Source organism: Podarcis tiliguerta, assembly GCF_965153285.1.
Source record: "Podarcis tiliguerta genome assembly, chromosome: 2".
Lineage (NCBI taxonomy): Eukaryota > Metazoa > Chordata > Lepidosauria > Squamata > Lacertidae > Podarcis > Podarcis tiliguerta.
This window is the reverse complement of record NC_139535.1, coordinates 55374299-55388668: the sequence shown is the minus strand read 5'-3', so window position 1 is coordinate 55388668 and position 14370 is coordinate 55374299. Positions and strand designations below refer to the sequence as shown.

Here is a 14370-nt window from a genome sequence, read left to right as displayed (position 1 = left end):
AAATGAGGGTAGGGGAAGTAGCCAGCTGCATATAATATAGTGCCTACTACATCTTGGTACTGTACCAGCCAACACGGGTTACTAGCCTATTAAAGGGTTAATAATCTGTATTTCCATGCTTATGTGCGTGGGGGCCCAGAACGTAACCCCCACGTAAGGGGGGGGCACCTGTATTCATCTGAATGGAATTCCTGATAGCCTAGACCGGGGGCAGGGGTTCAATGCAAGGGACACCTACCTGTGTGGCGAATGGCAGCTATGGTCAGACAAACAACCCTCTCCATCCATCCAAGCAAGCAAGCAAGAGGTATTGTTGCAGTTCAAGGACACAAAACAACTATAGGAAGATGAAGTGCAAGGCCAGTGAGGGGTGGTGACCTGGGGAGGAGGCACTGCATTGGCACAGACCTGAAGGCTAGATAGAGGTCTGAGGGCAACTTTTGGCACCTGGGCCTGAGGTTACCCACCCTCAGCCAACTTATTAAATAAAGGCTATATTCACTACAGCTCCATTATAATCAACAGAAACTGGCTAAATGGGAGGAGATAAGCACTTCTAAGAAACATGGCTCCAACATAACATTATTATATGGAAATAATTGCCAGAGTGCTGTCCATTAGGCAAATCATTTAAGACAGAAGGAACAGTGGCTTTGAGACAAGTTCTACTCTAAAATATTTTACATTGGCATCCTGCTGTGGGGAAGATAGGGGCAGAAAGAACACACATGCATGGTCCATAGCAATTCTTGTCTATGTCCCCTACCCCCCATAAGAAAAGATGCATTGCCTAAAAGAAGCTAAGAGTTGTGCCATATTATTGACTGTACAAATCTAGGAAGGAAGTGAATCAAGGCAGTGGGCTGCACAATACTTTCTCACTGAAGGAAGGTAGGTGGGGCATTGAGAGATCTCTGCTGCAAAAAAGTCCCCAGCTTCACCTCTCAACAAGGCCAGAGCTGAAAGTCCACCCGCCCCCCCATTACAACTCAGCACAAAGGGAAAGAAAGAAAACAGTATCTCAACCACCACTCCATGCAATTTTATCTCTGCTGGTCAGCGCTACTGCAGCAGAAGCATTTTTAAAGAGAAAGGCAGAGGGAGTACAGTATCTTCTCCTGAATCTTCTCTTCTCCTTTATCACCAGTAAATATAGCCAGCCCCTTTCACAAGTATTTGAACACGGGATCCACTATGTATACAATTCATCCTCCTAAGAATTTCAGCATTTAAAATATAAATAAAAGAAATGGTTAGATGCTGAATTATCCCTTATGGTTTAAGACTGGCTTCCAAGGTTTTATGTCATTTTTAAACCAGAAGCAGCTTAGCAGGATTTCCAGGTGCCCATGGGGGCTGCCTCGGTGTCATATCTGGTTGCTTCTTCCTTTGACTAGCAGAAGCAAAATGATGTAGCATCAGTAAACATACATAACTGACATAGGTTGTTGAATTCAAAATTTTCTTGGTATAGTTTTTTGGCTAGCTTAGAACAGTATGTTCATTTACATGACAGTACATACAGCCCTGCACTTAAGCTCACCATCTCATAGGGATCTGTACAATTTAAGTGAATAATATATTCAATTCCCTCCTAATTCTGCTGTTATTACCATAAGAGGGTAGCCCTAAAAAGTATGAGAATCTGTTAATGAGGCATAAGTCACAGCCCCATAAGTCAGCAGTGAGCCTGCAGCCTGAACCAGAATATAGTTGTTTTAGCAAGCAGTAATAATAATTATTAGGGACGCGGGTGGCGCTGTGGGTAAAACCTCAGCGCCTAGGGCTTGCCGATCGCATGGTCGGCGGTTCGAATCCCCGCGGCAGGGTGAGCTCCCGTCTTTTGGTCCCAGCTCCTGCCCACCTAGCAGTTCGAAAGCACTCCCGGGTGCACGTAGATAAATAGGTACCGCTTTATAGCGGGAAGGTAAATGGTGTTTCCGTGTGCTGCGCTGGTGCCGGCTCGCCAGAGCAGCTTCGTCACGCTGGCCACGTGACCCGGAAGTGTCTCCGGACAGCGCTGGCCCCCGGCCTCCTGAGTGAGATGGGCGCACAACCCTAGAGTCTGTCAAGACTGGCCCGTACGGGCAGGGGTACCTTTATCTTTAATAATAATTATTATTTATTAAATTTGTATTCTGCTATACCCGTGGATTTCAGGGCAGTTCACAACATTTGAGTTGCAGAACATCAGTTTGGAATAAGCCAAGGCTAGAAGTACATGAAGAGGCAATATACTGTGGTGTGAGGTGCTGCTTCTCCTGTAAGTAGCTCTGAACAAAGGAGGATTGGGCAACTTGTTCAGCATCAAAGGCTATTTCAAATGAATTCTTCCTAGTCACAGTACTCCTATGTAAGACCACGCAAACAACCAAGTGTATATATTTTTGTACACAAGCTGCTAAGGGGTTTCAGTGCATGTACTGAAATATTTGTGTGCTAATAAATGCATGTGTAGCACATCTTCTGTAGCAGATCTCATCTACCCATGCCTCCATTTCCCTTCCTCCATTGCTTCCCTATGTTTATTTTAGATTGTAAGTCCAACTAGGGACCTGTTATCTATTTTTTGTGAAGTGTTCATATGGTGCTAGGTTAATCATCATCATCATCATCATCATCCTGAATGTGTACAGGCACTTTCCTTTCTGTTTTCCTGAACAGAAGTGTCTTCTATATAGAAAAAATGTCACATTTGGCTTTAACAGGGCATGCTGGAAATGTACAATGAGCTCAACGGCTTCATCTAATTTACATAGCTACTTAAACTCAATTACAAAACAGTGCATAAAAAATTCATGGAAATGGTAGTTCTTAGTGGCTATTGTATATAAAGCAACTTCTCGAATGCTACCATAGCCATTTCTGAGTAGTTACATTTCCTTCGATGAGATAGAACAACAATCTATACATGGCAAACTTTTATATGCCTACTTAAAATCAAATGACTTTTCTTATTGATTTTAGTCTTCATAGGCTCACCTTCCTTGAGGCTGTATACCCAAGAAATCATTCCTGACAAGCTAAAAGGTCAGGGGGAGGGAGAGAATTGAAGTGTTACACAAGCTACGCTTTTCAGCTACCTGGCACGATCAAGAACTCCAGCCTGCTTAGCTTCATATGTTCACAATTATGAGCAAACCCATCACTTATTATATGGATTCAGAGAGACCCAATTCACAAGATCTAAAATTGTATATCTTATTGTTCTCACACTGAAGACCTAATGCCACCCAATTTTCAAGGCATATAGAAACTTACTTTTAAGAGTTAAAGCAGATGTCTTCAGGACCTTTGAGCCCATGTACAATACAGAAACATCTGGTCATCTTCTATTGCCCAGCCAAATGTGAAATATTTAATGGATATTTAAATTGGACCCAATTCCATTTGGACAAAAACTGAATAGAAGAAGTGATGGGGAACCCTAAACTCTTGCCAGAAAGCCTTTCAGGCCTAATGGCCTGGCAGCTTCTCTTAAAAACAAAGATCAGTAATTCATGGCAAGGAATACTTAGGCCTCAGTATCATATACAGATTTCATACAGCCTTGAGTTTATCAATGCTGAACTCAATTTTTATTTCTCATCAAAAAATCCATTCCTCAATTCTCTCATCCCAATCTGATGAGAGAAAGAAGCTGCCCATGTTATTTTTGCTTCACAACCCACTTCATAAAACTTAGTATAAATCAAGAACTCCAATTTTAATCTTTCACCATATTCTTACTCTTGGCTTCCCATGATTCAGTATATGAATGCTTTAATCCATGGCAGTACAAACCCTGTGAATTAAGTACTTTGAATATACCATGGGTCAGCAAACTTTTTCAGCAGGGGGCCAGTCCACTGTCCCTCAGGCCTTATGTGGGGGGGGGCAGACTATATTTGGGGGGGGGGATGAATGAATTCATATGCCCCAAAATTAACCCAGAGATGCATTTTAAATAAAAGCACACATTCTACTCATGTAAAAACACGCTGATTCATGTACCGTTCGCGGGCCAGATTTAGAAGGCGACTGGGCCGGATCCGGCCCCTGGGCCTCAGGTTGCCTACCCATGGAATATACATTTGCTGTAATTCTAAGGTTTAGGGTTTGTTTCTTTTTTTTAACAAGGCCTTTAACAAGAGCAGTTCTTAGAAATTCTAACTTTATACAGCTTCTGTCTGTTGAAGTTACCAAATGATCAAGAAACACCTGTTTCTCTGGATGAAAGGAACCCAGATTCACTGCCAAAGAGCCAGAGAGTACAAAGCTCTTAAAATCTCTTTTGATTAGCATTATGTTGTAGCTCTTTCATGCTTGGGCCACTTCCACTATAAAACGTTATACATTTAAGACTCGCACGACAGTTTGGTTGATTTACTTTCATTTCACACAAATTATGCATTTAGATGGCTGGTGTGGGGATGTACGGTATATACCTGTATAATAAAAAAGCTTTTAGGAGAATGACATGTATGGCTGAAAAAGCTAGGGTGGCAAGCTAAGAATGGACGGTGATGGTTTTAATATTCACTGTCTTTAGAGTGAAATAAATGCCAGGACAACTTAGGCAGCCAAAACCTTCAGCAACACAACCTCAGCTAGCAATAATTTTGCATTAAAGGCTGAGTATCGTCTGGCTGGAATGAAGATATTAATTAGGCAGTGTGTTTATAGCATACGGTGAAGTAGGCTAATTGAAAACTATGGGGTAGGTATAATCTACTGTGCTACCATAACATTACACAGAATTTGGTTCTGAGTTGAGAACTGAGCAACTGAAGGCGCCCAGTTTTCATTTACAAGACATAAGTGCTTGGAAGTCTCAAGAACTAAACCAGAGGGGGATAGGACTTCCACATTCAGGTGGTGTGACTTCAGTATTCTTATGCCCCTTCTTACTGACTAGCAAAAAGAGGACATATACAATGGTACCTTGGGTTACAGATGCTTCAGGTTAGACTCCGCTAACCCAGAAATAGTACCTCGGATTAAGAACTTTGCTTCAGAATGAGAACAGAAATTGTGCGGCAGCAGCGGGAGGCCCCATTAGCTAAAGTGGTACCTCAGGTTAAGAACAGTTTCAGGTTAAGAATGGACCTCCAAAATGAATTAAGTTCTTAACCCAAGGTACCACTGTAATTCAAAATAAGTGGCTCTATAGAGATTCATATGCAGCTACAAAGACAGTTCTACCAAATCCTGCTGGAAAGGTAAAGGACCCCTGACAGTTAAGTCCAGTCACAGGCGACTCTGGGGTTGAGGCGCTCATCTCGCTTTACGGGCCATGGGAGCCGCCATTTGTCTGCAGTTTTTGCGGGTCATGTGGCCAGCATGACTAAGCAGCTTCTGGTGCAACAGAACACCAAAACCAGAGCAGCGCACAGAAACGCTGTTTAGCCCAAGTGGCTCAGTGGATAAGACCACAGCGCCACCCCTGTGAGTCCCCAGATCCTGCTGATCTACAGCTCCCTTCACCCTCAGCCATTATAGCCAACAGTCACGGATTATGAAAGCTGTAGTCCAACAACATCTGAAGACCCAAGTTGGGAAAGCTACATTAAAGACTATCATTTCTACTATGGAACAAGCTTTTGAGGACTAGAATATAGTCCACAGAAGCTTATGCCATAATACGTAGTTTTTAAGGTGCTACAGTACTTTATTTTTTGTTGCAACAGGTGGTTGTCCCTCTGGAAATTGTCAAAAGGGGTTCTACTTGCTAAGATCTGCAACTTTTCTAAATAAAATAGTGGAAACAGGAGTAAAGAAATAAGAGTTGAGGAGCAAACTAAACTGACACTTCTGCTCCAGGATGGTATCTAAGACTGCGGAAAGAATGTATTCTGCAGTAAGGGAAAAGGTTGCTTCATCATCTTCCTCATTCATTTTCTTCTCCATGTGCAGATGATCAAAAGAAAGACAATGATAAAAGTTGCTTTCACATTTTACATTACCTCATTAGTGAGATGTGAACCCTCTGTTTTTCAGACTCTTAAATATAAGCCTGTGTCTGGTTATACACAAAAATGACTCACTACTACAAAGCCAAATTGTTCCCTTAAATTTAAGGCTTACAATTTTGACACAGAGGAAAGTATCTGGTAGCAGAGTATCCCAATAAAAAGCATTCCCAAAGTCTGATAAAGAAAGCGGGAGAAGATTCCAGCACTCAGATCTGTGTTTTTTAATGCAGCGGTCCCTTATGGAATCTCATGCACATATGCCAAGTCAGAAGCCAATTCTAGAACATCTCTGCTGCTCTATGGCAAGAGAACATTGTTCCTGTGAGGAAACCCATTCAAGAGATGTACTACTACTACTACAATATTTTTTTAAAAACCAACAACTTCTGATGCTCCACCTAGAGTTAAGTAGTGCAATGGGTAGCATGCCTCTGACTCTACTAGCATCCATAATCCTGAAGACTTCCGAATCTTGTCAATTTATTAGCTCCTCTCAGTCTAGAGAGGTGAGATGGCAGCCCTATATTTGGGCGAGTGCTTCTTATGAGCGTTTTTGGAGAAGAGTGCAAACTTTCACTGATCTCTACATCGGTTCCGGGGAACAAGAACAGTTCAAAGCCTTTATCAAGAGGAAGCTGCCAGATAAAAGCAACGAACCGTGTCTGCAGAAAGCATCATTCGGCCACAACCCACGTCACTACGTTCCTCGGTCTTTTGTGAGGCCTCTATAAGCATGTGCTGGCTGGTCCTTAACTCCAAAGCTCCGCAGTTTTTCTACTTTCGGATATACACCCCCCCCACCAACACACAGGGAGGGAGGAAAGAGGGGTGGGGTGGCGGGGGGAGGAAGAAGAAGGAGAAAGAGCTGGCGGGCTGGGTCATAACACGCAACGCCGCCTCTCCGCCTCCCTCCCGCGCCTTTGACAGCGGCCACCCATCCCCACCCCACCGCTGCCGGGCACTCAACGCCGGGCTCCGAAGGGCGCTTCTCGCCTCGCCCAGCCCGCGAACCTCTCTCGCTGCCTCAGGCGCCGCCGCTCCACGCGCAGCTCCGCGGCTCGTGAGAAAGGAGTGACCCCAAGCAGGAGGGGAGATGCCCGGGCCGGGAGGGCGCCGCCATGCCCTCGCTCGCCCAACGGCACCGGGGGGCTTCCTGGGCTCCTCCTTCCCTCAGTTTCCCTCACGCGCTCGCCCCTTGCGTCCCCAGGCCGGCTCCTCACCCTCTCGCGCCTTGAGCAGCACCGTATTGGCCACGATATTCTCGAGCTCCATCGGGGCCCGCCCGCGGCGCCTCAGCCGTTCCTGCTGCTGCTGCCGCCGCCGCCGCCGTCACCTCTTACCACTCAGGCTCGGATCCCCCCCTTCCCACCCCTCGCTCCGCCCGCTGGGTCCGGCACCTCAGCAACCTCCAACGCCTACCTCTAGCATAGCCCCGCCCACTGCCTGCAGGCCCCGGCCAATCCCCGCTCCAGCACGGCCCGCATCGGCTCCCGGTTGGCCGGGCGGGCCCCCCTCCGCCTCCTCTCTGCCCTTCTTTTTCATTGGAGGAGCAGGAGGGGCGGGCCGGGAGCGCGGAGACCCTCCCTCGTGGGGCGATTGGCTCCAACGGCCTTTTTGGAGGTGGGGTGTGGCGCGGGGGCGGGGGGAGTCTTGAAAAAGGAGCGGCCAATCGGGTCGCTTGCAGGGAGGAATTGGACGGGCTCGAGTGGGGCGCTCGGCTCCACGCGCTTGCCCGCCCTCCCTCGGCTGGAAGCGTTGCCCGTGCAAATGTGTGATTGGGCGAGAAGTTGCTCGTCAGTTATGGTGGGAGGTGCCACAGGCACTTTCGGAGGGCGTGAAGTGCTACATGTGGTGCGCGTGCAGAGTGCAGAGGAACAGGGATGGGCTTCTTTGAGTTGCCGTTAGGAATAAGGTTGCAGGTGAAACGTATAGGTAACGGCCCGATCCTTTATACGTTCCTTGGAAGTAAAAGCCCCATTGAATCCAGTGGGAATTACTTAAACCAGAATGGATGTGTATTTAAGTCTTCCAAAGAGAAGGAATGGAAAATCTCCCAAAGGGAAGGAATGGAAAAAAACTATCTCCCACACCTCCTTTGAACTCTAAACCAATCTTCATTAACTAGTCCTCATTATAGCTAGACATTAGCATTCTCACAGGCAGGCTATTTAATTATTTAGATAATACTTCACCATGCCATCATAGTAAAACAGAATACATTAACAAAAAATAAAAAGTAAAGTAAAAGAGATCCAGTGTGGTGTAGTGGGTAGAGTGTCAAACAAGAACCTGGGAGTGTTCAAATCACTATGCAGCCATGAACTTGGGTGAAGTTGGGCCAGTGGCTGCCTCTCAACCTACCTCTCAGAGTTTTTGTGATCAGACCTCACAAGCCCATTATTTTTTGCCCAGTCCCAGAGCTCCAGCCAATTGCTACACTAATGCTGTGCCCACTCCACTCTTCAAAAAGGAGGCCCAGAGGGCATAGCTTTTGTTGGATCAACTTCGTATTTTGTGCTTAGCCATGTATTTATGCCTCTTATATACTTGCTGCACTGTGTAACCTTGCCCATGAACAGTTCTGAATTATGCATTAAAACCTTTGGCAGAAACCAATATGGGAACTCTTCATCCAGCAGTGAGGGCTAGGACACATTCTGGGGTTCAGTTGACTTATGGAGGCTGCAGTCCTACACCTGCTTACCTGGGAGTAAACCCTATTGAATTCAGTGAGCTTTCATTCTGAGTTGTCTGTGAATTGTAGGGACAGCTAACAGTTTGTTTCGCATGTGGATGAAGGAAGTGTTAGTGTGGAATGCTAATACATAAATCGCCTACAGGTGAACACTTTCTGACTTGACATATATAATGGCAAGAGATGAGGATGTCAGAAATCCTGTGGGTAAAAATTCAGGAATTGGAGAAGCTTTCACTAAATGAGAGTCCCCTGAAATCAGCCCTGAGTGCTCAGTGGAAGGAAAGATTGTGAAGCTGAGGCTCCAATACTTTGGCCACCTCATGAGAAGAGAAGACTCCCTGTTGGGAAAGATTGAGGGCACAAGATGAAGGAGACGACAGAGGACGAGATGGCTGGACAGTGTTCTAGAAGCTACCAGCATGAGTTTGACCAAACTGTGGGAGGCAGTGGAAGACAGAAGTGCCTGGCGTGCTCAAGTCCATGGGGTCATGAAGAGTTGGACACAACTAAACGACTAAACAAGAACAAAAAGGAAGAATCAGGGCATGATGAAAAGGTGAAGGAAAGGAAGAATGATCACAGATGGTTGAATGATGTGGATAGAGACATATGGAGTTCTGGGATTCCATTGACCTTGCATTGAACAGACCTTTCAGCATGAGGGCTGATTCATACATTGATTTTGACAGATGAAAAACATTTTACATATGCAAAAATGTAATGTGTGTGTACAAGAAATACAAGTACATAAGTAGGAAACTGGGTCTCCACCTGGGTATCCAGGAGCAATCTCAGAACGAGAAGTACCCTCAGGATAAAAAGGGGAAATGTAACACACACAAAAACCACCGCCCCACATCAAGAGCAGGCAAGTCTATTCTAATCCCACATCATTAACTTCTCTGTTGTAGTCAACTGAATTCAGTGGAACATATTTTAAGTAGGCAGTTGCCACAGAAGTTTTGGGAAATAATGGGCTTCCATCACAATGTGAATTTACCCAATGCATAATGCAGAAATATGTTACTAGGCAAGCTCCTTTGTCCCTGAAAAGGGTGTTCTGATCATAATTTAATCAGCATGTGACGAGTTTTATGTGCCTGCGCAATCTGTATTGCCAGGACTAGTTGCTCAATAAGGCAGTTGCTGTGCTGGTGATTGGCACAGGTTCCTTGATGACTGAAACCGACTTGAACTTCTTTAAAATGCGTATGTAATTTGCAAAACAATACTTTGGCTTCTGAGTTCTGGACTTGAGCAATTGTTATGCCCCAAAGGGCAGGGCATGCATCATGTAAATGTTACGTTTACAAAAGCAATCACAAGTCCAATTGTTGTGGAAACAGACCTCTGAGTCTTACCATTTGGATGAGAGGGGAAACTTGCCTAATTAACAATAAATCTACCAACCTTGTTGTTTTTTTAAAGCAAGACAAACAGATAAAAAGGTTTGCATTCCAATTGGTATAGGTGACATGCAACCAAGTGCGGGATCATACAATCAAACTGTAGAGTTGGAAGGAATCCCAGAGAGTCATCTAGTCCAGTGTTTTTCAACCACTAGTGTGCCACGAGATGTTGCCTGGTGTGCCGTGGGAAAAATGGAAAAATACAAAAGATTTTTTTAAAAAAGAAAAGTCAAATTTTCACCCACTAGGCGGGTGGACTGTGTCCACCCTATTTTCTATCCGTCCTGGGTGGGGATCAGATCGGATGGGATCGGGTGAGAGCGGACAGGCAGTTCGCTCTCATCCGATTCCCCATAGAGAGCAGCGGGGCTCTGACATCTCCCTCTCCACACACAGTGGTGGTGTGCCTTGTGATTTTTTTTCATGAAACAAGTGTGCCTTTGCCCAAAAAAGGTTGAAAAACACTGATCTAGTCCAATCCCCTGAAATGCAGGAATCTCAACTAGATCATACATGACAGATGGTCATCCAATCTCTGCTTTAAAACCTCCAAGGAAGGAGAGTCCACCACCTGTAGTGGGAGTCTGTTCCACAGCTCTTAGTATCAGAAAGTTATTTCTGATGTTTAGTGTAATCTCCTTTCTTGTAACTTGAATCCATTGGTTCAGGCCCCAGCCTCCGGAGCAGGAATAAACAGGACAGCCCTTGAGATGTTTGAGGATGGCTATCATATGACCTCTTAGTCTCCTCTCTACCAGGCTAAACATACATAGAGCAAGCTGACAAATTTCAAAATCTTGCATCATAGAATGATAAAGAGTTGGAAGGGGCTTTGTAAAGTAGACCTTTAGTCTCTATCTCTGATTGAGGTAGAAAATCATGCTAGAGCATCTTTGTCCAGCTCCTGCTTAAAGACCTCCAAGTGAAGAAGAGCCCTCACCCCTCTAGGTAATCGAGCCTGTTCTTAAACCCGTTATTAGCATCAATATGTGTCTCCTAATGTTCAGCTGAAATCTACCTTCTTGTAACTTAAGCCTATTAGATCTAGTCATTCCTTCTGGAACAGGAGAGAACAAGACTTTGCCCTCCTGTATGCCGCAGCCCTTTGGGTATTTGAAGAGTGCTAGCATGTCCTCCCTATGCTTGCTCTTCTCCATACCAAATTCTTTCAACCTCCTCTCAAAGGACTTGTTTTCCATATTCCTCACCATCTCCATTACCCTCCTCTGAACCTGTTCCAATTTGTCTACAGTATTTTTCTTCAAGTGTATTTACAACTGGATTCATGAGATCTGAACTGCGTAGGATTAAAGAGCAATTATTACACTCCATGACTTGGAACCATGGATCTATCATCATGGATCATTCAGCCTAAAAGCACATTAGCCATTTTTGCAGCTGCATCCCTCTGCTGACTCGTGTTCAGTTAGTGATTGACTGCAGCTGCGAGAACATTGCCACAATTGCACACTTGTGTTCCACTGGTTTTTTTTTTTGGGGGGGGGGGGATTTACACAGCACAAAGCTATGTGTGCTCATTCTCAGTCCTTGGATTTTCTGACTTAAGTGCACCTTGCAGGTGAAGGTGGGGCTTATCACATCATCAATCTGCAGTACGGTCCGGTACTTTTGTTATTGCCATATTGCAATTGGAGTGTGCCAGGAGTTCCTTGCAACAGCTGTGCACCATAGCCATCAATTTATTCTAGTCACAGCCCACCCACAGTACAGATCTCAAGGTATTTCAAATCAGGTATCCCACCCATATAACTCCTGTGCTTCTGGAAACCCGCCTTGCCTATATGTTCTGGCTCTACTTCTGGTTGGGAATAGAACTCGTGGACAAGTGCAGCAAAGGAATGGTGTCACAGCAACCACTTCTCAGTGGCACCCACTACCCATAAGGCTGGTGACACTGCTGCCAATCACGTCTCTTCCGCCTGTGGATCCACTGCATCCTCATGCCTACGGACATGTAGCAAGTGCCAGCAGCCAATCATGGCACAAGTGACAGTGCAAGTGGAATGGAAGGGGGCTTTGCACAATTGCCTAGGAAACATGTTTCTTTCCCTGCCCTCACTGCAACACTCGAGCATCAGCACACGAATACACACAAACCAATATGCAGACTGATTTTGAGCTCTTGGAGAAAGGGAGAGAGAGAGAGATTTCCCCAAGCATTTCTCGGGCTACACTTGTAGTCAGAATCATAGAATTCTAGGATGGTAGAGTTGGAAGAGATCCTGAGGATCTGATTCAGTGGTAATCTCCAGAAAACTCAAATTGCCATTTGCTCCAATACAATGGGAAAGATTGGGTTTTCCAGAGCAAAAAAAAAAGAGAGAAAAGTGGACACACACTGGGAAAGTGCACACCTGTGCCTAGAAAGCCCAGGGCAAAAAGTACATGTGGATAAGCCATAAGTATAAATATGGGACATGGCTGTTGTTAGCAGGCCACACGTGGGAAGTGGTTTTGCTACCTGCATCTGCTTTATACTGGGTGAATCAGTACACATACCTATATTCCCACTTATAATTGCATAAAGCCTTAACAGTAGGCTTAGTCTCATATCTCCAGATGAATCTAGATGTGATAATGGAGATGTGTGAATGATTCACCATATTTTAAAACTGCATATGTTGGATCTGGATTCAGGACAGTGGTGTGGGGTTATCCCTTTTTTCAATGAAAATCAGACCTCTGCTACTTACCCCCAGTTTAGGGAGGGTGTGTGTGTGTACAAATATGTTTTTCCTGCTCGAGTAAACAGCAACTTTAGGAGGATCATTTATCTTCTTTGGGGGCAGGGAGCACAATAGTGCAATGGGAAAGGGCTAAGCATACCACCACCACTGTTGTAATCTGGGTTCTCTCAACCACAGCTGCTACTTGCACAATGTTTTTAAAGTAAGGTTACCAGACATCCCTGTTTCCTGGGGACAGTCCCCGGATTTACAAATCAGTCCCCATACAAAATCTGCTGAAGTTGAAAAGTGTCCCCAGATTCATTGGGGGGAAAATCTGGTAACCTTATTTTAAAGACTGAGATGCATGGTCACGCCATGTAGAGTCATGAGCTTCAGAGAATGAGACTTCCCAGTGATAAAAGTCAATGAACTATGGTGTTGTTTCATGCTCTGGCATAGCCAGAGCAGCAGGTGGCACTGCAGGAAAGCAAAAAAGGCTGCTCCAAGTGGTTGGCATATCCTTTTCTTGGAACTCCAGAGCCTCCTGCCTGCTCTATGTTTAGTTCCCATGTATGCAGCTGGGATCAGCTGTTTGCTAACTATATGCTCAGCATTATTGGTCATGGCTTATCAGAGGCCTTGCAGAAGGGCTGATGTGGCAGGAACAGGAAGCATTTCCTTTTCAGACAAAGGTTCCTCTTGAGAGATAAAAACATTTTTTTTTACAGAGGTGCTGGCAAAAGGGAAGATGATATGTGATTATTTTAATTCTTAAACAAAAGGCATCACTGAACAGGAGTATAGGGTGAGGCAAGGCAATATGATGGAGTATATTATACTACTAGGGAAACCAAAACGATGTTACAGTGCTGAGCCCAAACTATATTTCTCTCTAGCATGGGTGTTGTTAGGAGGGTGGAGCAGGAAGCAAAAAGGGACTTTTTGCCTTGGACTCACATTCCCCTCCTCCTTGAGAGATTCTCACGTTGATTATACATTCTGGTGTCTGATCTGAGGGCTGGAGGAAATGTGGGCCAGCCAGGAAAGGGGTGAAGAGGCCATGCTCTTGCTTACGGAAGTGCTTGTCATACAGATGGCATGCTAGGGTATGGCCAGAGCACTCTGGGAAGTGGTGCTTTTCCAGGGACTTGTCTGGCAGGACTTGTCACTTGGCTTCAATGTAGCCAGAAGTCACACGCCCAAGTCAGGTGTACAAGCTTGGTTTTATAAGAACAGAATTCAAAAGAAAAGCTAACCACCAGGGCAGGCCCACCCATGAGGCAATGTGAGGTGATTGTTTCGGGCGGCAGGATCCACTGGGGCAGCAAATCCCAATATTGATATTTCTTTCCCCCTTGTTCCTGATGTAGATCTTCCCACACCCCTTCTTCCCTGGTGGGGAGAAGGGGAGCCATTTTGGGTTCCGCTTCAGGTGCCAAAATGTCTTGCGCCAGCCTTGCTAACCACACAATTTTTCCTCAGAAAGCCCACCCACAACTGGCCAGCATGTTCTGTCCCATGCATGTACTGTCACTTTGATTAAAAAAGTGACCAATAAATTTAATTTGTAAATAAAACAAACAAAATGCAAACATTGCACTAGTATCTTGCACACTGCT

At 45.1% G+C, this 14370-nt stretch overlaps 1 protein-coding gene across 2 annotated transcripts in view; it reads right to left on the bottom strand.

Moving 5' to 3' along the window:
* Positions 1-7675, bottom strand: part of GRK6 (G protein-coupled receptor kinase 6) — a 33398-nt gene extending 25723 nt beyond the window's left edge. For both annotated transcript variants that reach the window (XM_083428994.1, XM_083428993.1), the window contains exon 1: positions 7175-7675. In XM_083428994.1, coding sequence (XP_083285120.1) covers positions 7175-7226 — 52 coding nt within the window. In that variant the 5' untranslated portion in view covers positions 7227-7675. The remainder of the gene's footprint in view (positions 1-7174) is intronic.
* Between the last annotated feature and the right edge of the window lie 6695 nt (positions 7676-14370).